General features: G+C 43.9%; 2 protein-coding genes across 3 annotated transcripts; both read right to left on the reverse strand.

The window, feature by feature from the left end:
* Positions 1 to 233: 233 nt before the first annotated feature.
* asb12a (ankyrin repeat and SOCS box-containing 12a) lies at positions 234 to 4,835 on the reverse strand. 2 transcript variants are annotated; one of them, XM_056277201.1, is made up of 4 exons: positions 4,698 to 4,835; positions 3,896 to 4,219; positions 1,249 to 1,777; positions 234 to 1,118 (listed from the first exon to the last, which is right to left on the reverse strand). In XM_056277201.1, exons 2-4 carry the CDS (start codon positions 4,178 to 4,180, stop codon positions 976 to 978), a joined length of 957 nt encoding a protein of 318 aa, XP_056133176.1. In that variant the 5' UTR covers positions 4,181 to 4,219; positions 4,698 to 4,835; the 3' UTR covers positions 234 to 975. The 2 variants fall into 2 exon arrangements, with proteins under 2 accessions (XP_056133176.1, XP_056133168.1); XM_056277193.1 differs by lacking the exon at positions 4,698 to 4,835 and adding an exon at positions 4,354 to 4,447.
* Positions 4,836 to 17,821: 12,986 nt separating this feature from the next.
* zc4h2 (zinc finger, C4H2 domain containing) lies at positions 17,822 to 27,903 on the reverse strand. Its single transcript, XM_056285356.1, has 5 exons — positions 27,807 to 27,903; positions 26,831 to 27,002; positions 26,309 to 26,481; positions 19,440 to 19,602; positions 17,822 to 19,328 (listed from the first exon to the last, which is right to left on the reverse strand). The coding sequence occupies exons 1-5, from the start codon at positions 27,857 to 27,859 to the stop codon at positions 19,215 to 19,217; spliced, it is 675 nt and encodes a 224-aa protein (XP_056141331.1). The 5' UTR covers positions 27,860 to 27,903; the 3' UTR covers positions 17,822 to 19,214.
* Positions 27,904 to 27,925: the final 22 nt, after the last annotated feature.

Consider the following 27,925-nt stretch of genomic DNA (forward strand, 5'->3'; position numbering starts at 1 on the left):
GCGATTGTGTCTTTTCTTTTGCTGTTTTTTTTAAAGGAGTATTAAATTAATGTTAAAATGAAAGGGCAGTACCGAAGGTGATGCGGCGACTTGAGCGCAATTTCAGATCAGTGACGTCATGGTGCAGCCGGCGTTGCCTTGGGAGTGCTGTGCTGACCTCCAGTGGCCGCTCCTGATATCGCATGTCACTAGAGCCCACGTGTTCAAAAGCAGCGTTTAACAACGCTCGTCTTTATTTTTAAAAATCAGATTACGTTTTGCGGTGTTACAAACGGGTCAGATTTACAGCTCAAAAAGGTAAATTCAAACTCAGTTGATTTGTTCAGATGTATTCACGGACTTCAGTCATCACATAGAAAATTTCCATTATTTACTATTTCCATTAGAAATAGTCAAAACAAGAATTTACAGAATTGGTAAGTTCAGTGGCTTTCAAAGGCACCGCCGACAACATTTTACATTAGAAAAATGCCACAGTGTTGCACCTCATCTATAATTACAAGCTACATGTTGTGATGTTTTATTTATTTCACTATTTGTTTCTTGTCATGTGTTTAGGATCAGGGCTGCAAACTTACTTCACTCAAGGAGGAAACTTTCCTTTTCCGGGCCTACCTTATTCCATAGATGGCCCTAAATATGACTGCGATGCTGCTTTGTGGCATTGCTCAGCTAATTTGCATTGCTATTGGTGATATCACATGCTAAAAAATCAAATAAAAAATAAAAACTTTGACTGATTGTAGTTGTCAAGACCTGGGATCTTGGCTGATACAATTACTATTCAGTGCTCTAAGATGCTGTAGCTTGGCATGCACTTGTATCCGCTAATTGATTACTGTCCTGTCAGTTGCTTTGGTTAAAAGTGTATGCTAAATTACAAAATGCTAATGTAGTGATAATAGGGGCACAAGAAGACACAAGGAAAATCAGCCCCGTGATGCCCTGACCATGAGCTGACAATCAAAAAGGAAATCAGAGTTCAGAGTTTACATGCTTCAGGTAGTTGCGCAGGATCTGAGGAATGTCCAAACGTTCGATGGCAGGCTCTTTATTAGTGAGCAGGAGGTACCTTCGAATTGCTAGCCGTGTCTGTGACATCAGTGTTTTGGGGCAAACTAATAAAAAAAAGAAAAATGATACAAGTCACAAATGAGACATGTGCATGCACATCTATGATTAATGTATTGCTATACTTAACATCCAATAAACTGTAGAAAATGGGATGGTTACACATAGAAGACTCACCTCTCTCCTTGAGCAGTAGAACCACTGCTTCGTTCTGCTTTGTGGTCTTGTCAATGATAAGTGTAGGTAGATACACGTCCGCCCCAAAGTCTATGAGAAGTTGGGTGTACTCGATCCCACAGCCGTAGCGGAGACACATCTCCAGCACTGTCTTGGGCTGCTTTATCCTGGCCAGCATCTTCTCCTCTGTGCAGTTGAAGTTGGGGTTGGCCCCGTGAAGAAGCAGGAGCTTAAAGCAATCCAGGTGTCCGTACACGGCCGAGATATAGAGCGGCCCTCTGCAGGCTGTAGCGTTGGAGGCCCAATCGGGTACTTTTGGCCTGACGTCCACCTCGGCTCCGAACCGTAGCAGCTCCCGAAGCACGTCCACGTCGCCCTCCCGGGCCGCAGTCAGCACCGGGGAGCAGTTGTTGTACTGGCTGCCGTTGGGATCAGCTCCAGCCTTCAGCAGAGCCACCACACAGTCCAGATGCTTCCCGCTGACGGCTGTAAACAGAGGGGTCTGGGCCTTCACATCCAGGCTGTCGATCTGCACGCAAACACAGCAACATCATAATGTACTGTAACATTAGTTACTGTCATTTCTCGGTTCTTATTCATAAGCAACGCTGAAAGTTTGTGACATCATATAGTATCTTTGGGTACACATGATTTGATAAATGGCCCCCTCTGCTCTGTTTTGATGGGCACCTATGTTTAAACCTAGCTTTAATCTAAGAAGAGGGGAGGGTGGGTGGATTCCTCTGTCCACCACCACCCCCCATCCCCCGCAAGTTTCAGGTTGTATTATGTCTATGAAATGAGTATATTAGAGGGGCAGCTCAGGATGGACGCTTTGGAGACAAAGCAAGAGAGGCAAGATTAGATTAGATTAGATAATAGTGTTTTATTAGCCACATGACCAAGGCTGCTGGAATTTGTTTTCAGTACACTTTAGACTCTGCAGCGCAATACATGCATGGACAACAGCAGACCCCCCACGTATTATCTCAAACAACACAGTTACACAATAGCAGAAACAAACATATCATGCACAACAATTAGGTGAACAATAGTATGCATGCCAATGGTGTGTGAGGAGGGGGCTACAGGGAGGAATTCAGAGTCCTGATAGCTGGGGGGGGGGGGACTGCTTGTGAGGCATTTAGTCTTAGTGGACCGTGACCTGTAGCGCCTTCCTGAGGGAAGGAGCTGGAAGTGGTGATGAGCAGAAAGTGAGGGGTCGGAGGTGATCTTCTTTGCTCGCTTTATAGTCCGGTGAGTATACAGAGATTCAACTGAGGGGAGTGGGTTGCCTATGATTTTGGATGCCTTGTTGACAATCCGCTGCAGTTTTTATTTATGTGTTTGACTGTCGGTGCCGCCGTACCCTACTGTAATAGAAGACGCTACGATGGACTCGATAATGGCTGAGTAAAACAGAACGAGAAGCTGATGTTTTATCCTGTATTTTTTAAGCTGCCTAAGCAAGTGGAGTCATCGTTGAGCTTTTGCAATGGTGTGTTCAGTGTTAATTTTCCACTTCAGGTTATTGCTGATGTTCGTTCCAAGGAATTTAAGAGTTGGTGGTGGTGATGGGGTCTCCTTTCATTTGTATAGGTGTTTTGGGATTTGGCATACATCAGAAGTTAATAATGAGTTCTTGGATTTTGGCTGTATTAAGCAGAAGGTTGTTGTCTGTGCACCAAGTGACAGCTTGGGCTACTGCAGTGCGGTACTGGGTTTCATCATTGTTGGAGATGAGCCCTCCAATGGTTGTATCGTCTAAGTATTTTACTATTTTCACAGAGCTATCCGTGGATTAAAGTGGGTGGTGTAAAGTGAGAAGAGCCAGGGGGGAGAGAACACAGCCCTGAGGAGCACCTGCACTGAGGGTAAGAGGGTGTGAGGTTAGGTTATTAACCTTCACCCTCTGTTGCCTGTGGCATATGGATTCAGCGCTTCCTGTGGAACAGGCCACAGAGGGTGAAGATTGAGATGGTTTGGACATGTGCGGAGGAGAGATGCTGGGTGTATTGGGACAAGGACGCTGAAGATGAAGCTGTCAGGCAAGAAGAAAAAAAGGAAGGCCAAGAGGAGGTTTATGGATGTGGTGAGGGAGGACATGCAGGTTGATGTGACTGACAAAGATGCAGAGGACAGGAAGAGATGGAAAAGGCGACCCCTAACAGAAACAGCCGGAAGTAGTAGTGGTAGTAGTAGCATGTCTGTGGCATCGCAAGAAGACTTAGCAGAAAGTTCTTACGGCCCTCTCTTTTTTGATAAATTTATTTCTGATTTTCCCTTTTTTTCTCCCAATTTAGTGGCCAATCGATCCCTATTTTAATTCAAACACCCACCCTCGTACTGCATGCGTTCGCCAACTGCATCTCTCCGGCCGGCAGTCTCGAAGGAGACGCCTCCCCACTTCCGTGACAAGCCGACTCCAGGCCCCCTCCCGAAGACAGTGTTGCCAGTGATTGCTGCTTCATCGAGTCCGGCCATAGTCGGATCCGACGAGACCGGGGCGCGAACCCCAGTCCCCAGTGGGCAACTGCATCGACACAAAGCCGATGCTTAGACCGCTACACCACCGCGGACCTACGGCCCTCTCTTATAACACCCTGATTTGGAAAGAAGTCAAGCAAACACTAGCTTTGCCTCTTACCTCTGCACCATGTTCCAGCAACACCTCCAGGCACCTCAGGTGTCCCAGTGCGGCGGCAGTCCGCAGCGGTGTTACTGGGATCCCCCATCCACTCCGGGCATTTATACACTTCCTGTAACTCTCCTGAGACAGCAGCTCAGACAGCAGGGCCACGTCATCGCTGCTTACCACCCGGTTTAAAACCTGACACTGCTCATTGTCCTCATCCTCCTCCCTGGGCTGCAGCAGGGAGAAGATCTTAGAAATGTCCATCAAACTCATGGTGACATGTTGGCCCAGAACCATAATGTTCCTGCAGGGCACGGCTCATCACAACAGCTCCATCTAGAGTGACGGGCAGAGTAGATAGTGAAGGAATGCAAGTAGGCACACACACACACACACACACACACACACACACACACACACACACACACACACACACACACACACACACACACACACACAAATAGCCTTACCATTCAAGCGTATTTACGATTGTGTGCCATCAAAAAGCAAGTACTGTACACAGCAGTAACGACTAGAAAAGTGAATAAGGGTAAATAACTATGGTTACAGACATTATAAAACTATCAGAATCACCATAAAATACACAGCGTGTGATGTACATGCTTTGACGACGAAACTCTAATTCCACTTTAGCTGTTCCCAGAAAACAGACGCACAACAACATCACTGCCACAAAGGTTCATGATATCTGCTTTGTACATACAAGGATCACCTGACCTCTGAACACCGAAATGAGTCATATGTTTTTCATCATGCCCCGCTGAGATGAAAGTTTAAAATGACACCAACTTACCTCATATAGGTCAACAACCAGCCATGTCATTGCCGGTGATGTTCATCGTGAGACAATTGACACTTTTGTAATTCCATGATCGGTCACGTGGAGGGAAGAAAGGCTGTCTTGAAAAGTGTGCTGGATACTGGGGCTGAGAGCTCTGAGAGCTTAGCTTCAGCATTGTGTGTGTGTGTGTGTGTGTGTGTGTGTGTGTGTGTGTGTGTGTGTGTGTGTGTGTGTGTGTGTGTGTGTGTGTGTGTGCGTGCGTGTGTGTGCGTGCGTGTGTGTGCGTGTGTGTGTGTGTGACAGCAGAGTAGCAAGGGGCCATGGTTTCAGTGAGGGGGTCTAATTTTAGGCAACAGATGGGTCTGGCTAAACTTCCATTCTTGGAGAGTTCAGGCTGTGCGTTATAATTAGAAGGTGACAGACTTCTGACACGCTCCGTCTCGGTGGTCTCGACTGGCGAGCACGGCTGACTTTTTCTTCTTGTTTGTTTGTCCAGAGCGGACACGGAAACGACAAACGAGGATGAGGCAGAGCAGGACGTCGTTACCGCTGGCCACAGTGCTAAGATGTCTCGCAGAACGTGGGATCTTCTGTAGTTTAGGCCCCAGTTGACAGTAGCGCTCATCGCTGCATTTTGCCCCTAATCAGGAATCAGGACCACTGTATTTGCCATTTCACTTCACGTACTTGCGTACATGAAATTAAACGAAATGCCGTTTCCCCAGCCCGCAGCAGTACAACACAAGATAGACAGATAGAAGAAAAGAGGCCTTTATTTGCCATTGTACAAGTACAACGAAATTTGCAAGTGCAGTTCTTATCAGTGCAAAGATCAGTATACAAAGAATTAAAAACATAAAACACACACACACATTCATTTCTACATTCTACTGCACACCAACATATTGCACAAAAATCAACATATTGCACAAAGATAGATAGATAGATAGATAGATAGATAGATAGATAGATAGATAGATAGATCGATCGATCGATCGATAGATAGATAGATAGATAGGTAGATAGATAGATAGATAGATAGATAGATAGATCGTTTTATTAGCCACACGACCAAGGCCAGTGGAATTTGTTTTTGGTACACTCCAAACTCTGCAGCACAATACATACATGGACAACAACAGACACATATTATCACAAACAATACAGTTACACAATAACAGAAATAAACATATCACGCATAACAATTAGTTGAATGGTAGTGTTTATGCCAACGGCGTGTGAGGAGGGGACTATAGGGAGAAATTCAGAGTCCTTATGACTGGGGGAGAAAAAACTGTTTGCGACGCGTTTAGTCTTAGTGGACAGTGACCTGTAGCGCCTTCCTGAGGGAAGGAGCCGGAAGAGGTGATGAGCAGGATGTGAGGGGTCGGAGGTGATCTTCTTTGCTCGCTTTACAGTCCGGTTAGTATGTAGAGATTCAGCTGAGGGGAGTGGGTTGCCTATGATTTTGGATGCCTTGTTGACAATCCGCTGCAGTTTTCCTGTGTTTGACGGTCCGTGCCGCCGTACCATACTATAATACTGTAATACTGTAATACTATAATGCTATAATACTGTAACAGAAGATGTTATGATGGACTCGATAATGGCTGAGTGAAACAGAACGAGCGGTTGATGTTTGATCCTGTATTTTTTTAAGCTGCCTAAGAAAGTGAAGTCGTTGTTGAGCTTTTGCAATGGTGTGTTCAGTGTTAATTTTTCCACTTCAGGTTATTGCTGATGTATGTTCCAAGGAATTTAAAAGAGTCGGTGGTGGGGTCTCCGTTCATTTGTATGGGTGTTTTAGGATCCGGCATGCATCGGAAGTCAATAATGAGTTCTTGAGTTTTGGCTGTATTAAGCAGAAGGTTGTTGTTTGCACCATGTGACAGCTTGGTCTGCTTCAGTGCGGTACTGGGTTTCATCATTGTTGGAGATGAGCCCTCCAATGGCTGTGTCGTCTAGGTATTTTATAATTTTCACAGAGCTGTCCGTGGATGTAAAGTGGGTGGTGTAAAGTGAGAAGAGCCGGGGGGGGGGGAGAACATAGCCCTGAGGAGCGCCTGTACTGAGGGTAAAAGGGTGTGAGGTTAGGTTATTAACCTTCACCCTCTGTTGCCTGTTCCACAGGAAGCTCCGAATCCAGTGGCATATGGCTGGGTCAATGCTCATATCCAAGAGTATGGTAACGAGTTTGAGTGGGCTGATGGAGTTGAAGGCAGAACTAAAGTCTATGAACAGGATGCGTGCGTAGGTGTTTGGTGATGCCAGGTGTTGCAGGGCATGGTGCAGGGCTATGCTAACTGCATAGACACAAAGACAAAAACATATCCAAAATCGAAAACAACACACATACCCAAACTAACACATATATCCAAACTAAACTTTTAAAAAATCACTGTCCAAGGGAACGAATGCCAGCCAGGATGACTGTCGGAACCGCCGGTCTGCATGGGCTAGCGGTTAGCTTAGCTCGCCCCGCTTTCACGTACTGTCAGACCGCCCTCGGCGTTGCCTCCTCGGGCGCAGCTCCAAGCAGGGGCCGTGGTCCCCGGGCCCACCAGACCAAGCAGACCAAGCTCTCCCAGCCGATCCAGCGCCAGCTCTCCCAGCCAGATACCCTCGACACACCTCCCCGCACTCCTCACGACGACATCAAAATGTCGTCATAATGGATTCATGAATGGTATCAGCAAGCTGAAGTAGCAATTATAATGATCAAAATACTAATGATAATCATATATTTACGCAGTTCCTAATACTTTACAGAATTAAATAAAAGCAGTATTGTGAAGCATATGCAACGAATAAAGACACAAAAGGGCTCAAATACAAAAGGGAACATGCACAAAACAGTTTATTGGTACACAAATCAGAATACCTACCAAAGTTAAAGTAAAAGCAACCCTAAGACGCACCTTAACGGTGGACAGAATCTTAAAACCAGTTCACTTGCATTGGTGGCAAACACAGTGACTCCAAAACAGCTAGATGAGGATGCTTTTGCAGCTTCGTTCCTTTCAGAGCCCGTCTGCAGGATTGTGGACAAATTGTAACGTGGATTATAGGCTGCTGCTCAGACAAGCATACCGAGAGTTATAAAAGCCAAGCCAGGACATATTAAAGCGAGGTGATTGAATGGAGAGAAAAAAATGAAAAGATATTTTCGAAAAGTCTTTTGGACTTTAGAAAATGAATTTACATCTATGTCTGAGCTTAGAGTAAATATTACGGCTAAAGTAATGGGGGGGGGATTACTCCCTGCAATTTGGAGCTATATAATTGGACAGGGGAGGATTTCCGCATTAAAAAAGAAAAAAGTGGGCCTTGTGATATTCACTTCAAACTTCAGATTTTCTCACAGGCGTGTCATCACCCTATTTCCCAAATTCACACCGAGGATGCAATTTTAGACGGTGGCAGCTGCGTGGGTGTCAGAGGCTGTTTCTCGGAGGAGCAAGTCAATCAGCTGTTCCCACTGCCACACCCTGCCATGCCCTTCCTGCACCACACGCAGGGCTCAGGCTGTGCTGCACCCACACTCACCAGTTGGCAGAAGGCCACGCTCTTGGCATTTTACGAATGCACGATCAAGAAGGTCTTTTAAATTCAGCACACAGACACAGAGGAAATTAATATGATGGGATAACTGGCTCGCTTTTTATGCAAATTTCCTGGCTCGAGAACAAAGAAAACAACATATAATAAAATAGACCTTTTGATTAATGCTAATGGCAAATAATAAACCACGTTAATAATACAGTGATACAGTGCCATCCATCTGTCCCTCTATCTACCCATCCATTATCTATACTCACTTGATCCAAATCTGGGTGGCTGTGGGCTAGAGCCTGTCCCAACAGGTTTTAGACAGAAGGCAGGGAGACATCCTGGACAGGTCACAAGTTCATCACAGGGCTCAAATATGCAGTGGCTCACACACCATTTACACCTACGGGCAATTAAGACTCCAATTCACCCTAACATGCATGTCTTTGGACTGAGGGAAGATACAGGAGAACCAAAGAGGAAACCCACACAAACACACAACGTGCAAACGCCTCACAGATGGGCTGGAATCAAACCTTTGTGTGTTGTGCGCGTGTGTGTGTGTGTGTGTGTGTGTGTGTGTGTGTGTGTGTGTGTGCGCAGTGTTTCCTGTGGAACAAGCGGTTTGTCGTGGGGCAATGTGAACTGGGGAGGGGTGGCAGTGTTTCCTGAGGAACGAGAGATCCCCCCACCACCACCACCACCCCCACAGCAAACGTCTTGGCAACATGCTGTCTACTACTAGCAGTACTATTACTACAACTTCCAGCTGCTCCCGTTAGGGGGCGCCACAGCGGATCATCCAATTCCATCTCTTCTCTGCATCTTCCTCTGTCATACCAGCCACCTGCATGTCCTCTCTCGCCACATCCATAAACCTCCTTTTTGGCCTTCCTCTTTTCCTCTTCCCTGGCAGCTCCATATTCAGCATCCTCCTCCCAATATACCCAGCATCTTTCCTCCACACATGTCCAAACCATCTCAATCTCGCCTCTCTTGATTTGTCTCCAAACCTGCACAACCTGAGCTGTCCCTCTAATATACTCGTTCCTAATCCTGTCCTTCTTCGTCACTCCCAATGAAAATCTTAGCGTCTTCGACTCTGCCACCTCCAGCTCCGCCTACTTATCTAAAGTGTAATTGTCCTATTCAGTCACTACAGGTGTTCGTGTGTTGATTTTCCCAAACTGCATTTTGCAGTGACGTACAAGTGCCACAAGATGGCATTCATATATTATATATCTATATAGATTTCTAGATATATATCTATATTTATCTATCTATCTACTCATATATTTTCGGAATGTGTGTGTGTGTGTGTGTGTGTGTGTGTGTGTGTGTGTGTGTGTGTGTGTGTGTGTGGTGTTAGTGTGTGTTAGTGTAGATAGCGGGACCGAAAACTAAAGCATTTATGATCCTAAATTTTTTTGGCGGTGGTAGGTATTGTTCCAGAGAGGACCAGAAAATAGCAGAAAATTAAAATATAATTATAATAATTATGCATAATTATGCAAAATATGCATTTTCTAAAAATGGCTAAAAACCACTTTTCTCGGCATTTCAGATGATTCCGAGCATTTGGGGGGAGGGAGCTGGAGTGGGGGGAGGGGGGGTTTAGGGGCAGGGGGAAGGCGGTTAGCTGGCAGGATGAAGAGGAGGGAGATTTAGACGGGTGGATAACCAAACCGCTACATTGTAGCGGGGTTCTTCTAGTGTATGTATATATATATATATATATATATATATATAGCTACATCTGAAGTATTTATATAGCTACTTCTGAAGTACCGTATTGGAACCATGCAACTCACAGAATTTCCCACGTTTTCCTGCAAATATTTCACTGTAAAAGCCTCGTCAGAAAATCAAGCGATTCTGTCCAGCGAAACGTTAAAGGTCTGTTAATTTGAAAGAAATACAGAAAGTATCGAGTTTGTATTGACAGCACATTGCCGCGAGGTAATGTAATATTACCGTAAATTCTCTAATTTTTCTAGTTATTTTTCAGTGACAGAAACAACTACTGCGTTTCTTTTAACTGGATTAGCAGACCCACATAACTGCAATCACGTTAATTTAGACCACATAATGGTATCAGTCTGGAAGTTATGCACGTAAGCAAATGCTCTAGCTAATTTAATTAGTTTACATGCCCGCCCTATTCACCTCGTCTGTTTTTCCTTTGGAAAATATCGCAGTAAACACATTTTCTTGATAATGATCACGTTAACTTATAAAATGAATTGACGGGATTTTGCAATACATGCGTGGAAGAGGAGGGCTGTCGGGTTTGGCGGTTAGAGTAACAAACGCGTTGCGCAGGGGGGGAGTGGCTCAACTGATTGACAGCGGAATGTGTGTGTGTGTGTGTGTGTGTGTGTGTGTGTGTGTGTGTGTGTGTGTGTGGAAACCACACCAGTCTTCTGAGTTCAGGGTAGCTGCTGCAGGCCTATTTATTTTTGGCACAACTCAATTCTGGCAAAATCAAAATGAACATATACGTAGATGTTGTGGTCATGTGTTGTCAGCTCAACTCCAGCCCTATTCATAAAGAAATGTAACCAAATGTTTGCTAGCAAATGTTAATGTTAAACGTTGGCTAGCAGAGAACAATGGCGGCCATTACACGCTCCATTAGCTTGAGTGAATGTTTCGTGACGTTTAACAAAAGAAACAAAAAAAATATATAGCATGGAAAAATATTGTGCACACATTTGTACAAAATATTGTGCATACATTGAGGGCAGTGGTTAGCACGACCGCCTCACAGCAAGAAGGTCCTGGGATCGAGCCCCGGGGTAGTCCAACCTTAGTGGGTCATCCCGGGTCGTCCTCTGTGTGGAGTGTGCATGTTGTCCCCATGTCTGTGTGGGTTTCCTCCCACAGTCCAAAGACATGTAGGTCAGGTGAATAGGCCGTACTAAATTGTCCCTAGGTATGAATGGGTGTGTGTGTGTGTGTCGGCCCTGTGATGGCCTGGCGGCCTGTCCAGGGTGTCTCCCCACCTGCCACCCAATGACTGCTGGAATAGGCTCCAGCATCCCCGCGACCCTGATAGCAGGATAAGCGGTTAAGACAATGGATGGATGGATGGATGGATGGATGGATGGATGGATGGACATTTATACAACAATTGCCGTAACTAGACTGTACTTTCATCAATTTTATAACACTTTTTTTAGCCATATTTGGAGTGAGCTCTTTAGGACAACATACCAACTCTGGATGTCATTACGTAATGCACTTGACTACAACCGTCACCACTAGGAGGTGCTAAGTGAAAGATGCCAGGTTTGAATCTGGGGAGTACAAGAGAAACTCAATATATAAAGAACAATAATTTAATATATTTTGCCAAACTTCAACAAGTTTACAACATGTAATTCCAAACTCAAAAGGAAACACCATATCACCATGTCCCTTTAAAACGCATCAAAGTGCCAGAATTGTTACCCTAATGCAGATCTTTCTGCCGACGTTAGTAGTTAGCTTATACGATGTTCCCATAGAGAACTGGTGAAGGAAAAGTTCAGCTTGTATCATTCGTCCTTCCACCAACTAAATAAAGTGCCTTTTACACTTTAACACTACAATTCCTCTTATCTGGTCAAACTGTGCTAATAGTTGTCAAAGCATTGTCTGTTTGAAAGTGTGGTCATGTGTACGAGACCGGAATGTGATAAGTCAAGCAACAGACTTTAGGAATAAGACCTTAAACACAAGACTAAAAGTATCCACTCCTGAAATGTATCTATCTATGCCTCAAAAATCAAAAAAGTTTTTGACAACCCATTGTTTGTATTAAGACAATTAACTGGCTTAACAATCCTGCCCCTTCTGGTCCTGAGTGCAACCTAAGGGCGACCAGAGCAATTAGACTGTTGTCCATCCTGGGCCGTTAGGCAGCCACCACCACCACCATCATCATCATCATCGTAATCTGTACATTCATCAGCGAGCACATCACCTGACAACGCCTGAGGAATGAGAGAGGTCCTGTCCACATCGTCCAACACTTCCTGAGATCCAGCTTCATCCTGACCACTACCGGTCATTGAGGCATCTGGCTCCGAAGAAGCATTCGGCGAATCTGTTTTGGCACCATCTAACTGCTCCATCGAGTCTGAATCCATGTCAGACAACTCACTCAATACGTCACTCTCTTCATGTACATCACATTCCAGAGGTAGGACGTTGACACACAGCAAGAGGTTGCGATGGACAACTTTTTCCCCACCTGTCTCTGGGTGTTTAACCCTGTAGATGTGGGTCTGTGGGTCGGAATCTGTCAGAGTGTACACTACACTCTCCCACTTGCCTGCAAGCTTACAACATCCACGTTCGCCCTTGTTGGCTATGAGCACCCTGTCTCCAACTCTGATGGCAGCTCCTTTTGCTCTTTTGTTGTAGCTCTCTGCCTGATGATTCTGCTTCCTTCGCAATGTGAGATTTGGCCAAGGCCATGGCCTCCTTCAAATCTTCCTGAAGAGATTCAATGTAATTAGGATAAGACTTATCTCCTCTGTCTCTCAGAACACTCCCAAAAACAACATCAACAGGGATGCAGGGAACCCTGCCAAACATGAGATAGAACGGTGGAAAGCCAGTAGCCTCGTGAGTAGTGCAGTTGTATATGAACGTGAGAGTGTGAAGCCTCTGTGGCCAGCTCTGTTTTGAACGTGGTGGGAGGGCTCTTATCATATTGCCCATTGTCCTATTGAAGCGTTCAGTGACACTATTACCCATAGGGTGGTAGGCTGTGATGTGAGATTTCTGGACACCGGAGATCTGCATAAGATGACTAATGAGTTTACAAAAACTGCACCTGTTCAGAATGAATATGTTGCGGGAAACCATAAATACAGAAGTACTGGTCCCACAACTTTCGAGCAACCGACCGAGCAGTCTGGTCAGGGCACTGAAATGCATGAGCAAGCTTTGTGAAGTAATCTGTTATCACTAACACACTCACAGCCTTATTGTTGGAGTCTTCGGCAGACCAAAAGTCTATGCACATGAGTTCTAACGGAGCAGAGGTCTTGATGCTCTCTGACAGCGCATGCCCTTCTGGCTCAGGAGTCTTCCCAATGACACAACAGGCACAGGACTTCACGTAGTCTCTCACGTTTCTCTCCATGTCCACCCAGTAGAACCTCTGGTGGACAAGACGCAGGCTTCTGAACTGGCCCTGGTGGCCTGCATCATCATGGCAGCCTCTCAGGACTTCCTGTCTTAAGGATGGAGGAACTACAAACTGGTAACACTTACGTTTTGGTGAGAGGATCTTTAGAAACATGGTACAAGACACCATCTTCCACAGACAACTTATCCTACTACCTGAGAAGTTTGACGACAGCCCTTGATTCCTTTTCCTTCTCGCACCTAGAAGGACGCCTGTGATGATCATCATATCTTGAATGTTCTGGCCAGGTCAGGATCATTACATTCAATTCAATATCTGACAGCCGCTGAACATGCAGTTCAGTGCATGATGTTTCTTGGGGCAGAGCATGCAATTGGTAGGCTCCACAATCACAGTGCTGCCTAGTGGGCCCCTGGACTTGACTGGTAACTTCCCCCAGACCAGGTGTTCCTGGCTGGGAGAGAGTGTGGCAGCTTGATTAAGCTTGACTGTGCCGACTAAGTCAGGGACTGTGTCTTTACACCAATGATGTGTGCCTGCCAGCATCAATTGGAAATCTTCAATCTCAGTCTGAGTGCCTGGTGGTTTTGAGATTAGCTCCCAATACTCGTCAGATTCTTTCAGCTTGTGTGTCATATAATCACATTAGTCCCAAGAATTAAATCATCAAGTTGGCCAGGCACGATCATAGTGGGCACCACAAATTCACAGCCATAGACCTCCAATGTCAAATCACGAACACCCTTAGGGACCACATGACTGCCGCCACAGCCAACCAATACTATGTTTGGGTTCTCCACTACTTTCCCAGTCAGGGCACCAGCCGCAATGAGGTTGCTTACTACTGTTTCATTCATCGTGTAGGCCATAGAACCAGTGTCTAACATTCCTCTGATGGTAAGCTGATATTCACAGTGACATGTATATAGAAGAGACTGTCTGTGTCATTAACATGCTGGGTATTCTGACATATGACCCTCAGAGGGCCAGAAGGAAGCTCATTGAGGGTAACCCCATCTACACCTGCACATTCCCTCTCTGAATGCAGGTGCTTGCGTTTCCCTGTCTGGAAGTTGTCTGCGCGGGAAAGGAATGGACATTCATTGACTGAACTGACTGCTGAATCGCGGTACGTGGCTGAGCATTGTGTTGGATCATTGAGAGAGCTGGACAGTTCACTTTGACATGACCCGGGATGTGGCACTTAAAGCACAGCTTGTGAGATTGACAATGTAACATTGTACTGTGAGATGAGTCACCACACACACGACAGGCTCTAGGAACATTGAAGTTACTTTTACTGTTCATACTATGACTTGGTTTGGACTGACATTTGGGCTTTACCCGTTTGGACAGAATCTCAAGTACTGAACACAGCATGCCCGCCATACGGTCAAGACAAGACTGACTTGAAAGACCTGCTGGCTGAGGAGACTCCATTGTAGATTGATTACACACATTTAGAATCATTGGGTGGTTAGGATCATGATGCTGCCTGTTGTCAAGAGAAGTCTGGGCACAGGTAGTAGCTATTGGAGGGCTAACAATATGCTGACTGTAAAAAAGGCTCTGGGCCACAGGTGAAGGGGCACCAACTCTCGAGGGACCCACAGACTGCATGCTGCAGTTGAGTGAAAGAGTGTTGTGGGCTGCTTGAGGGGGGGGGCACCAGCTCTTGATTTCAGCTCACGTTGACCAAGTGCACCTGGATGTCGCTCACGGACCACTGATCAGCGGTCTTGCTCTTGAAAATGAGTGCTAAACAGGGGTCTGGACGATGCCTCTTAAATATCAATGCAATATAGCTGCTGAGACTTCTGCCCTGTCTCTTAAGACATTCCTCTGCAACATCAGTGGCCCGGTTCAGGCGTAGCCAGTAATCATATGGGCCCTCATCATGTCTGGGTAGTGTATTATAGAAGTCAGCAAGAAGCAAGTTGGAATAAGAGACCTTGCTAAAATGTTGTTTTAGAATACCAAAAATCAGTGCTGGGTGGTTGACATGGTCAAGTGATGTGTCACTACATAGACTGACCCTCAGCACCTCCTTAGCCTTGCCCATGAGTCTACACATAATCTCATCTGATTGTCCTGTGTGGGTGAGATTTCTCCTTTTAAGGTACACTTCCGTAAGATCTATCCACCCCTGAATGTCACACTCATCTGACTCATCCTCCCTAAACACTGGTGGTTCCTTGGCATCAGATCTAAAAAAATTACAATCATCTTGGAGAGGTCTAGGGTCATGCCCTGAATGTTAGAGTAATTCGCACCCTGGCTCCTATAAGGCACTGTGTTCTCACTAAAATTACCAGTAGACAGTAGTCTGGCTGTAACTGTATCATGTATGTGCCTGCCCACCTCCTCCACCAACTCACTCAAGCGCTGAGCTGTACTGACTGCAGTACCTGGTGTTCCAGGTGTAGAGGTGCATGTTTGCACATTTGCATAAAAATCAGCACCCAGCAAACTGTAAACACCATAGATATCGACAGTGATATGGTTATGACTGGGCAGTGTAAACTGTACGGAGCCCTTGGATCTGGCTCCCTGGTAGCCAAAACCAGCATTAAATGCTTCACTCATTTTTAAAATGAATACACTCAAAGGAAAAAAACTACACTAGTACTATGAAATCACAAAATTACTCTTCATATGTTCAAACAAAGCAAAATTTGGAGCACTAATTGACATGCAGGTACCACACTGTGCACTTTCGTTTTTCAATGGCGATGTCGCGTCGCGTCCCCGGGGACCGGCTGAACGCTGATCCTGACGAGTCACGGCACCAAACGTAACCCCCTTTTCTTGGCTTTACCGTGTAGAAACCACACCAGTCCTCTGAATTCAGGGTAGCTGCTGCAGGCCCATTTATTTTTGGCACAACTCAATTCTGGCAAAATCAAAATGAACATATACGTAGATGTTGTGGTCATGTGTTGTCAGCTCAACTCCAGCCCTATTCATAAAGAAATGTAACCAAATGTTTGCTAGCGAATGTTAATATTAAATGTTAGCTAGCGGAGAACAATGGCAGCCATTACACGCTCCATTAAGCTTGAGTGAATGTTTCGTGAAGTTTAACAATAAAGAAACACAAACAAACAAACAAAAAAATATATAGCATGGAAAATATTGTGCATACATTTATACAACGATTGCCGTAACTGGTGTGCACTTTTATCAATTTTATAATACTTTTTTTAGCCATATTTGGAGTGAGCTCTTTAGGACAGCATACCAACTCTGTCGCCGTCGTGTGACGAAGGGACAGAGACGTTATTACGTAATGCACTTGACCACAACCTTGATTATGGGGCGTACAAGAGAAACTCCATATATAAAGAAAAATAACTTAATATATTTTGCCGAACTTCAGCAAGTTTACAACATGTAATTCCCATCTCTGTTACACGCACGTGTGCCACAGAACAGCACTTTGGAGACCGGATGGCGTCAAAATGAGTTTTAACCTTTTAGATGGTACACTGTTCAACCACTGGGGGGCGGTAATGTCTTATGGTTTGAAATGAGTGCAACCGTAGAAAACGCTAAAAGAAGAGACGGTGTAAACAAGTTGTGGTCGGTAAATTCGAGCTGCCCATTTTTACGTGCTGTTTCTATATGTAACGCAAGTCACGTACATTTTTTCCCTGATATGTACAGCTTGAATACACCACCGCAAGGTTAATTCTTTTCCCGTACTGATTTTATTTATCCAGGAAAATTTAGCTGTTTGACCGGCTGCCTTTAACGTTAGGTCTCGTTAGCTTAGTTAACTTGCTAACTATACTCGTTAACATCTTGATACAGTATGCTCCATGTTACCTAGCTAACGTTATTGGAGTGGACGCCGTTATTCTGATAATGCCAGTTTCACATGTAAATGCGTCGTCTAATCTGTGGTCCCTCTTGTCCAGTGTTTGGACAAAATGGAGGAGCGAGAGGCTCTGACAACCTATTGCACGAGAATGATTTCTCTTGTTCTCGAAAATCAACTCCATGACATCGCTAAGTCGAGGAGATATGGGGGAAACGAGGGACACCAAGAGCTGAGGGGGCAGACGGGCAAAGGACCTCAGCTCAGATCCAAGGAGCCGAAGGAAAGACAGGGGAGAGAGCCTGGCAGACAAGTCGGAGTGTGGGATGAGCCCGGTGACCGCAGAAAGCACAGCCTCGCTCTTTCAAAACCTCCAAAAAGAGAGAGATATGAAAGAAAGCGAGATCTGACCTCCCCCAACCTCACGTCCCAAGGTCCTACGGCCCAGCTGGTGCCCCGTCAGCTCATATCATTGCTGAAGCAAAAAACTTTCAAGGAGGAGATGAAGCGGGTAAGGGGGCGCCAATGTGGCTCACTTAATCATGTAACTGTCGTTTTGGCTAGTAAATTAAACTCATCCCCCTTATGTGTTTATCTTTTTTTATGCAACAGGCTGTAGAAGTGGAGCTCCATGGTCCTTCAGTCTGTTGTGTGTGTGAGCAGAGGCAGGCTTCTTTGGCCTTGAACACTTTTATCAGGAGGAAGAAGACACAACTGGATGTCCAAACAGTGGAGAACAGACTAAATATAAATTTGTGCAACACAATAACTATGTTTGTGCCTTAAATAAACTCTGTGTCACCTCTTCCCCATTTATGTCCCTTAGAAAGTGATATTAATGTCGATGTGATTGATCAGATCTCACCATATTTTCAGGATGTGCTTACTGGGGGAGTTGGTCCCAAACTCTCCAAAGCCCTCTGATGCCCCTCACTGGATTTGGGAGGAACTGCTAGAGGTATGCAGGTCACAGCAACCTGGGGTTGTCTAGGCAACACATTGGGAACAAGGAGTTGCCCTGACAACAGATGCAATGAGGGTTACCCTGACAAAAACACAACTGGAACTCATTTAACAAGCTCTCACTGTCCTTTTTTCAGACAGATAGCTTCAGACATGATGGGCACAGTATTAACACAAGGAGAAGCACTATGCAATGGTGGGGCTGAGTATGTCCTTATTTTTATATTATATATTTAGGCTATACTAACTCATGGGCCAAATAACCACTGATCAATATGTTCATGATGGGGCGCCAGGCTAAGATAAAACGTCTTCATTATCGCAGCCATTATGTAAATACCACTGAGTATGAGGAATGTGTCTGAATGTGTAACTGTTCATAGTCGCCCCCCCCCATTAAAACACATACACATTGCTACAAAAACAGCCATTTATTTGTGTGTGACTGTATTAAAGTGAAATACATCACTAATCAAAGCAAATCTTTCTGTTTTTTTTAGTTCGTGGCCACTTGTACGCTGTAAACATTAAATCATGTTGGCTCATTCAACTATGATTATCCCATTAAATCTTTATACTGTCACAAAAAATTACAAGACGGTCGTGAGAAAAGCATGCAAACAAAAAAGTTAAATTAAGGTACAGTACAATATCTGAGGCAATAAACAATAGCATCATGGACACAATTACTGAACGTAAGTATTTTTTAAAGGTTCCTTTTCTCATTATTGCAGTTACGTGGTAAGGGCTAGTAAACCTAACACAGAGATTCTACAACTACAAATGGTTACACTCAGCACTGATTTTTTAAAAAAAAGGACGACAATAACATCAAACCCTAGAAGGGCTGCAGATGAGTTATGATTGATGTTTTAATACACCCAGTTAATGTTGTGACTCTATGCAAAGTGTCCGAAAGCACAGAGCTAAGACTGGCATAAGACTGTCAGATTCTTATATCGGCCACAGCTGAAAATATACATGGCTGACCTTAGATCTGCGTATTGTAGCAGGTCCTTTTAAGACTAACAGAGATTTGAATGCAGAGGACAGCCTACTCATCAGGCTTCCTCTTGGGCTTCTTTGGGTTGCGGGAGCGGCTCTTGGCCTTACAAAGGGGACAGATAGGAGCGTTACGGTGGATCTGCTGGTGGCATGATAGGCAGGCCTAGAGAAATGGGCAGAAATGACAACAGTGAGCACCAGATCTTTGCAAGTTCTTCACACTGTCTTGTAGCGATAATTGCAGCAGACAGGTATGTGCAGTGAGTGTTCGTACCTTCATAGGCGGTGGCTGCTGTCTAAAGGTGGCTGTCTGACGGGCGTCTTGCTTCCTGGAGACCTGAAGCTGCTGGGCTGCAGCTGCGGCCGCTGCAAGGGATTCTGGGATAGCTGGTTCATGCGGCTCCTTCTGCCACTCCGCCTTTTGCTTCTCAAAGTAACTGTTGAAACCAGAGGAGGAGAGAAACCAGGCTGGCTGTGATTCGTATTTATATATAAGAATCTTATTGCAGATAAAATTATGACAGCTGGGTTGCATGAAAAAGTGGTAAGAACTACAAAAGAGACAAATTAGATGACGCCATGGTAAAGCTAACAATATCCACTTTTTTTTTTACATACAATTCTGAACAAAAGTATATTTGTTGGTGTGTTTGCCTTGATATGCATACGTATGTGTGTGCGGGGGGGGGGGGGTAGGGACAGAATGAGAAAGAAATTTGGCCTTGTATTTGCCTGGCTGGCTCACTTTCAAAAAAAGTGTGATATCCAATTTCATTACACTCTCAGCCTCCTCTCAGAACAGGCTTGCAAAAGAACTTTGATGTCTTAAAAGAGATTCAAGAGCATTCGAAGAACAGATTAAATGGGTCCTGTTACCTGTGATCCATCATGCACGTTCATAACCCACAAAAGCGCCATACAATTAACCCTACAAAACAAACACATCAATGTGCATTACAACACTTCAAGGACAACGCCTGTGTTTTGACGTGTGTTCCGTGCGATTCTTGCCATGATAAAAGTGAATAAATGAGACAGTTGGGAATTTTTCTCCCTTCTGGTTTAGATACAGCTTATTCATTTTATGTTGATTTCTCACTGTCATAGTGTATCTTATTATGAGCTTTAGCACCTCAACAACCAAGGAGGTGTCATTTCTTTTTCTGAAGTTTTCCATCATGCCTTTGGGTATAATTATGGTGAGCTTCTATCAAAAAGTCAGATCAGAGGGAAGAGACAGGCTGTAACCACCAAGATAAGGCCGTCAGATGCAATACACTACGTAATCAACCCAGAGAGCCAGTTTGCAAGCAATCCTTGTCCAGTGTGGCAGTCCCTTATTCACTATTAAGTAGGGTTGTGAAAGGTTGTGATATTAATATAATGGGGGGGAGGGGGAATCCACACTAAAATTCAATTTAAATAATTAATTTTGTTGTTAAATGTACAAAACATTATCAGTAGGGAAATAATTCTTTCAGATGATATTTGTTTCTCGACAATTGTTCATATTCAATTGAAGACAGGGTGGGAGACCCCTCACCCCTTTAGTCCCGGTGCGCTAAAAATCACCCACCCTCATCCCCGAACCAAAGAGGGATGAGTGTTGCCTTTCTCGTTGTCCTCAGACAACAAACACTCATCCCAGTCATGATAACACCCTTTGAGCGCTTGGCACCGATCAATCTCAAATGTCACGCATAACATGCTCCTCCACCCCCTGCGGTTTATCTATAGGCTAAACCCATCAGGAGGATAAACTCAGCATGGGCTTCCACTTAACCCTAACCTGTAAACCCCTGGCTCCACTGCCAAGATCCTTTGTATTGATGTTAAAACTATCTTAATCTGTTTGTGGACTCTGCTGAAGGATATCCCAACAGAACAATGTTTGTTTAGTTGCTACCCTTCCTGCCACACCCCCTTAATGTGAGCACAAGTGTCGGTGTCTCCTCTCTCACTGCATCACTCCAATAGCTACACTTACAGCCAGCCACCCATCCATCAAACTGCTTTGCACACCACACCACCAGCAATGAGTCCATGCACAGGAAAAAGGTGGACCAATATATAGCCTTTCCTGCCTCGCACATTGCCCACCTAAATACACACAAAACTGTGGAAACAGTAAAAAGACTTCAATTAATATCTTTGTTTCATAAACCGACCTCACCCAAGTCATTCTGGGTTCCTCAGATCTATGATCGTCAACATCCTCAAATACAATGAAAATATATCCCACTAAATGATTAGACAGCCTGCTAGGTTTAAATCTAATGTGGATGTGGAGTCAAGTAGTTTAATTAATATGATTAGTCTGGGAATTTCTCATAGTGTAGATTAGCAGACTGACAGCTTGGTCTATAACACTGAGACCATCTCCTTACCCTGCTGTATAGCCCCCAAGCTCTCCTCTCCTAAATGTGTCAGTCACAATAATCAAATAATTATTCCTACCACTGGTGGTGGTGAAATTTGCAACAAAGTACCTAATAATCTACAGAACCAAACATCTAATGTTATCAAAAATGTGTGACCACATATCATCCAAAGCACTGGTCGTCAAAATTGTAAACAAAGTGTCTAATTCTGATTAATATTCCATCTATTTGTCGCTCTAAAGTTCTGCCTACTACTGATCACTTCCACAAGATGCTTAAATTTGGTTTCATAAATATCAGATCACCGTCTACCAAAGCCTTACTAATAAATGACCTGATTCTTGAACATAGCCTTGATATGACTGGGTTACATGAAACATGGCTGAAACCAAATGTTTTCCTTCCCTTACATGAAGCTTCCCCACCTGACTATACTTATGCCCATGTAGCTCGGGCAAATAAACAAGGTGGGGTGTTGCCTTAACATATAAATCTATTTTCAATCTGACTAGTAGACTTGAATCTAAATTCCAGTCTTTTGAGGCTCTTGTTCTTGGTCCATCTCCCTCAGCCATGAATAGACTCGACTCAGTCCAAATTGTGATACTCTATTGGCTGCCTGGCTGTTACTCGTTATTTCTTGAAGAATTTGGAGAATTTGTCTCAGGCCTTGTTACTTATTCTGATGAGATTCTAATTCTTGGTGATTTCAATATTCATCTGAATAAGGCTGCTGGTCCTCTAAGTAAAGCCTTTCTGGCACTAGCTGATACTTTTGGGTTCGCTCAGTTTGTTCAAGAGTTGATTCATTGCAGTGGTAACACCCTTGATTTAGTTTTATCTAAAGGGATAGCTGTTTCTGATCTGAATGTCTTGCCAACCACATCTGCTGTGTCAGATCATTTTCTCATCATATTTTGAAGCATTATTGGCCTGTCCAGTTAATGTCGGCACAGATGTAATTGCCACTTGCCACATTGGTCCTTCCACTGTAGCTGCATTTTGCCAGCAGCTGCCTGATTTCTTGGCTCCTTTCACTGTGGTAACTGACTCTGTTGAAAATTTCACTAGTGACTTAAATGTGGCCCTCTCTAGTCTCCTCAATTCAGTTACACCTCTCACTACCAGAGCTAGCCGACTAAAGAGGCCTACACCCTGGTTTAGTGATGAGACACGTGCTCTTAAGCGGGCCTGCAGGAGACTGGAACGTAAATGGCGCAAATCAAAATTGGAAGTTTTTTACTTATCGTGGCACAAGTGTTTATTGAAATACAAACGTGCTTTATCTGCTGCAAAAGCAGTGTATCTCTCTCACTTAATCAATATTAATAAACATAACCACAGATTTCTCTTTGACACTGTATCTAAACTTACTAAAAAGGAGCCGTCTATTAGCTGCTCACCATTCACGGCCCATGAGTTTCTAGACTTTTTCTGCAATAAGGTTGATGTGATCATAAACAAATTTAGTTCTTCAACTCCAGCTACTCCTGCAGATCCTGTCTTACCAAATTTATATCTATACAATGAGTCACTGATAGTCCCTGTTATTACAGCTTTTGAGACAATCTCTCTTGATTCTTTGACTAAGCTCGTGTCAGCTTCTAAACCAACTACTTACCTATTTGACCCTTTACCAGAATTATTTTTTTTAAAGACCTCTGGCCTTTTCTGGCACCTACAATGCTAGACATCCTTAATTTATCACTTACTACTGGCATTGTTCCCAGCAGTTTTAAGACAGCTGTGGTTAAACTTCTACTTTACAAAAACGCACCTCGATCCAGGGTCTCTTAATAACTATCGACCAGTCTCTAATCTTCCATTCTTTTCTAAAGCACTAGAGAGAGCTGTGTAGCAACAACTTTCGACCCATATAGAATAAAACCATCTAAATGAACCTTTTCAATCTGCTTTCAGGGCCTGTCACTCCACTGAAACTGCTCTGACCAGAGTGGTGGATGATCTTTTACTAGCTATGGACTCTGATTCCACTTCTGTGCTTCCACTACTGGACCTCAGTGTAGCCTTTGACACCACTGACCACTGTATACTATTAGAAAGAATAAATTGTAATTTTAGTGTCTCTGGCTTAGCGCTCTCTTGACTTAAGTCCTATTTATCTGGAAGAACACATTGTGTCTGCTATAGTAATATTGCATCAAAATTCTCTTGACGTTAAATATGGTGTACCCTCTACTTTTCTCTCTTTATATTTCACCTCTTGGTCAAATTATATGCAGTTATGGAATAAATTTCCATTGCTATGCTGATGATACTCAGCTGTATGTGCCTATAAGGGCTGATAATCCTACTCAAATGACTAATTTAGAGGCCTGCTTGGCTACTGTGAAAAACTGGATGTCACTTAACGTTCTGCTTTTAAATTTGGATAAAACCAAGATGCTGGTCATTGGCCCTGCTAGACACAGACACCAATTTGATCAAGTAACGATAACAATCGACAACTCTGTGATTTCACAAAGTGTGGCAGCCAAAAATCTTGGTGTTACGTTTGATCCCGGCCTTTCCTTTGATAAGCACCAAGACTGCCTTTTTTCCACTTATGTCCATCCATTAGCCGAACCGCTAATCCTGCTGTCAGGGTCGCGGGGATACTGGAGCCCATCCCAGCAGTCACTGGGCAGCAGGCGGGGAGACACCCCGGACAGGCCGCCAGGCCATCACACACACACACACACACACACACACACACACACACACACCACCACCACCCCCCAGGGACAATTTAGTACGGCCAATTCACCTGACTGCCTTTTTTCACTTATGTAACATCGCTAAAATTCAGTCTTTTCTGTCCATGGCTGACGCAGAGACTCTAATACATGCATTTGTTTCACCCAGACTTGATTACTGTAATGTTCTGTTCTCAGGTCTGCCATATTCTAGTACTGAAAGTCTTTAGATGGTTCACAATGCTGCAGCTAGAATTCTAACTAAATCTAGGAAATTTTACCATATTACATCAATTCTTGCCTCCCTTCATTGGCTTCCGATCCATGTTAGATCAGAATTCAAGGTGCTTCTGCTGACTAAAAAAATCCTAAATGGGCTTGCCCATCTTATCTGTCTGATCTCCTAAAACCGTACATTCCATCTCGAGCTCTTCACTCTCAAAATACAGGGCTCCTCTATGTACCCAAATTTAAAAAGAAGTCTTTTCCTATCAGGCCCCGTTCTTGTAGAATAACCTGCCTGCTGCCATCAGACAATCAGAGTCTGTTGAGTCCTTTAAATCCAAACTTAAAACTCATCTTTTTGTCTTAGCCTACAATTAATTGCCTTTAAGTTGAGTGCTTCACAACCTGTACAGCATGGTGGGTCGGTGTCTGTTTCAATGAATTTACCAAGCACTGTTCTGTTGACGAGATTGTAGCGTATAAATTATTGACTATTGCAAGCTGTTCTCTTCTCTCACACGTCTTTTCTCTCTCTCTCTGAATGATGTCTTTTCCTTTCCCTTTTTCTGTGTGTGAATGGTGTAATGTGAGTCTCCCTTGTTTACACATGCAGTCTGTCCTCCTAGGTCTCTGTGGTTACGGTGGTCGCCACCTGGACGCTGCTTGGCATGCGCCTCCTCACATTTTCTTTTTAAGTATCTTATAAATCCATATTATTTTGTTATCCTGTTTCAATTTTATATCATTTTCTCAATAAGATGTGTGACTAATTTAAAAAAAAAATTTTTTTACATGGTGATGATGGTCACGTGGCTCGGGTCCTGGGGTTGTTCCAGTGGTGTCTGGACACTGCTTGGCATCCTGCTCACCATATTCTCCATATATTTTATAATTCCATTATAATTCCGTTATCCTCTTTCAATGTTGTATTCTGTAAATTGTGTAAACACAACATCCATTGCACATTGTCCATCTTGGGAGAGAGATCCCTCCTTTGTTGCTCTCCCTGAGGTTGCTTCCTATTTTCTCTCCCTGTTAAAGGGTTTTTTTTTTTAGGGAGTCGTTCCTTATCAGACGCGAGGGTCTAAGGACAGGATGTTGTGTTACTGTAAAGCCCCTTGAGGAAATTTTTTAATTTGTGATATTGGGCTATACAAATACAATTGACTTGACTTGACTTAAATCAAAAGGGCTTTTATCTGTGGTAGCTAAGAAGCTCAATACTTCAGCCAGTCATGGTACAACTCTAGACGTCGAGACCCAAAGAGAATCCTCACATCCTTATATCGTCACAGTCTGTTTTCAGCAGATGCTCCAGCATGTTGCAAACAACGTGTGATCAATCCCTTCAAACACTCAGCAATTACATTTCTTAGTTTGGATGGACTCAAGTTTAACAAGTTGCCAAGGCATGTGTTCCTACATGGGATGCACTGTTGTGTTTGAACTCAGCTCAGATCACAACATAACTGATTTTGCAGGGCTGTCAATTTTTTTAAAACATAAAAATTAACGGGTAATTTTTTTTGGGGGGGGGCAATAATTTTAATAGCATATTTATACAATTCCCTTGAATTTCATTTTCATTTAATTGTTTAAGTAGATAAACTTACATATTGTACCTCTAAATTATAGAGCCTAAATCATTTTAAGCTATATCACATATTGAATGTTTAAAAAGCCAACTGCCCTGCATGCTCCATGAATTTGAGGTGCCTACTGCCTACATTGTTAGGGCAAATTGTGAGGTTGTCAAATTTTTATGAAGTCCATCATTCTTGATGTGGAATAACTTCCAATAACAGACTGTCATCACACTTAATAATTTATTGCACACTTACTCAAGTGAGAGCTTCTCCTCCTCTTCATTGAGATTGGGGAGTCTATGAAGACCCAGGGTCATCCTTAAGGCATCAACATGCTCCTTCAGAGGTTTGTATTCATCATGCAGACGCCGAGTCGTCTCTAGCAGCTTGTTCAGGTCATTCTCTGACTGCTTGATAGTGCTCTCCATCTGAGGGGGCAGGAAAAGTGCTCAAGGACCAGAAAAGACTAGCATGTACAAGAGACATACGTACATACTACACTTTATTTGTGCCCTTCAACTACACAAATCAATATCCATTGGATGATGCACATGTCCATCATATCATTCTATTGTATACCATGTAGACACTGAAAAAATTAATTCACGTTGATATTTTTTTTACATAAAGCAAATAGTCTTCTATCACTATGCTTGCTGCCGATACTGATTATGGCAGAAAACTAATCCATATCGTTGTTTTGCAAAACACCTGAGATCTAAACATGTCTTCTCGTATTTAAAGAGGAGCATATAAAACTCTGAATGTGGTACCCACCACATTGATATCTGCGTGGATAAGCCGCAACTCTTCTACATGTGCCATCTTCTCCTGGAGCAGGAGGTCCATCTCCTGCTTGTACTCCTTCAGATGTTTCTCCTCAGATTCAAGGGCCTCAAATTCAGTCTTCAGCCGAGACTTGATTTTCTGCATCTGCATGGTCTTGTTTCTGAAGACAAAGGGCACAAGCTGTCAGGTCAAGATGTCTATAAAACGTGCACAACAGATTTCACCGGTAAAATAAGAGCATTTCTTTTACAAGCTCTCACTTTTCAGCCGACAAGTGGAGTAAATCATCATGATCAGAGCCGTTGCTGGTCATTAGTAAACCGTATTAAAATGCATCACACGAATTTTGTTTGCCTAAAGTAACAGCGTATTTGTAGTCGCTCTAAAAATAAGGTGTGAGGCCGCGGGGCTTTTAATCTTAAAAGCTTAACTAACGGGACCGATTCGTTGTTATTCTGCACAAAGCAGCTTTTAGGCACGGTTGCGCTACAAAGGACCGAAGAAAACAACATTTCGCTTTCGGCGATGAGCCAGCTAATGGCAAAGAGCTAGCTTGAAGGCTAAGTGGCTAGCTAATCCGTGGCTGAACAGCCCACATCTGGGATTTGTTGATACACATCTGGATCGTTGACGCACGCATGACCGGGAAACGTAGAAACAGTTTCGGGGTTTTTGTTTTGCGCTCCCTTGGTCAAACTAAACGTCCGCAGCGACTGCCTGTCAGTCCCGTCTGATTCCACCCGAGCCAGAATAGCAGAGACTTTTATTTAACACGGTCGTGGGCAGGCTGCAGACCGGCTAACGTTAGCTAGCTCGGTCAACAAAAGCCAAGCCGAGCCCTGCTCCGTGCCTGCTTACATAGTTCATTCTTACATTCACGCTGTTGCTGTTTCTATAAAACATCTAGCCACATTATTCCTCACACAGACGCGACCCCCCCCCCAATTCAATAAACGTGCCCTACCGTATTTCCAGAATATTTTCTAATTTGCACATTATCTCCTGTTCGTCCGCCATGGTTTTTGTGACCTTATCTCGGTAAATAGGCTAGGCCGGTCTCTTGTTACAGGAAACACAAAGGCT

The sequence above is a fragment of the Lampris incognitus genome, chromosome 1 (assembly GCF_029633865.1).
Source record: "Lampris incognitus isolate fLamInc1 chromosome 1, fLamInc1.hap2, whole genome shotgun sequence".
NCBI classification, from domain to species: domain Eukaryota; kingdom Metazoa; phylum Chordata; class Actinopteri; order Lampriformes; family Lampridae; genus Lampris; species Lampris incognitus.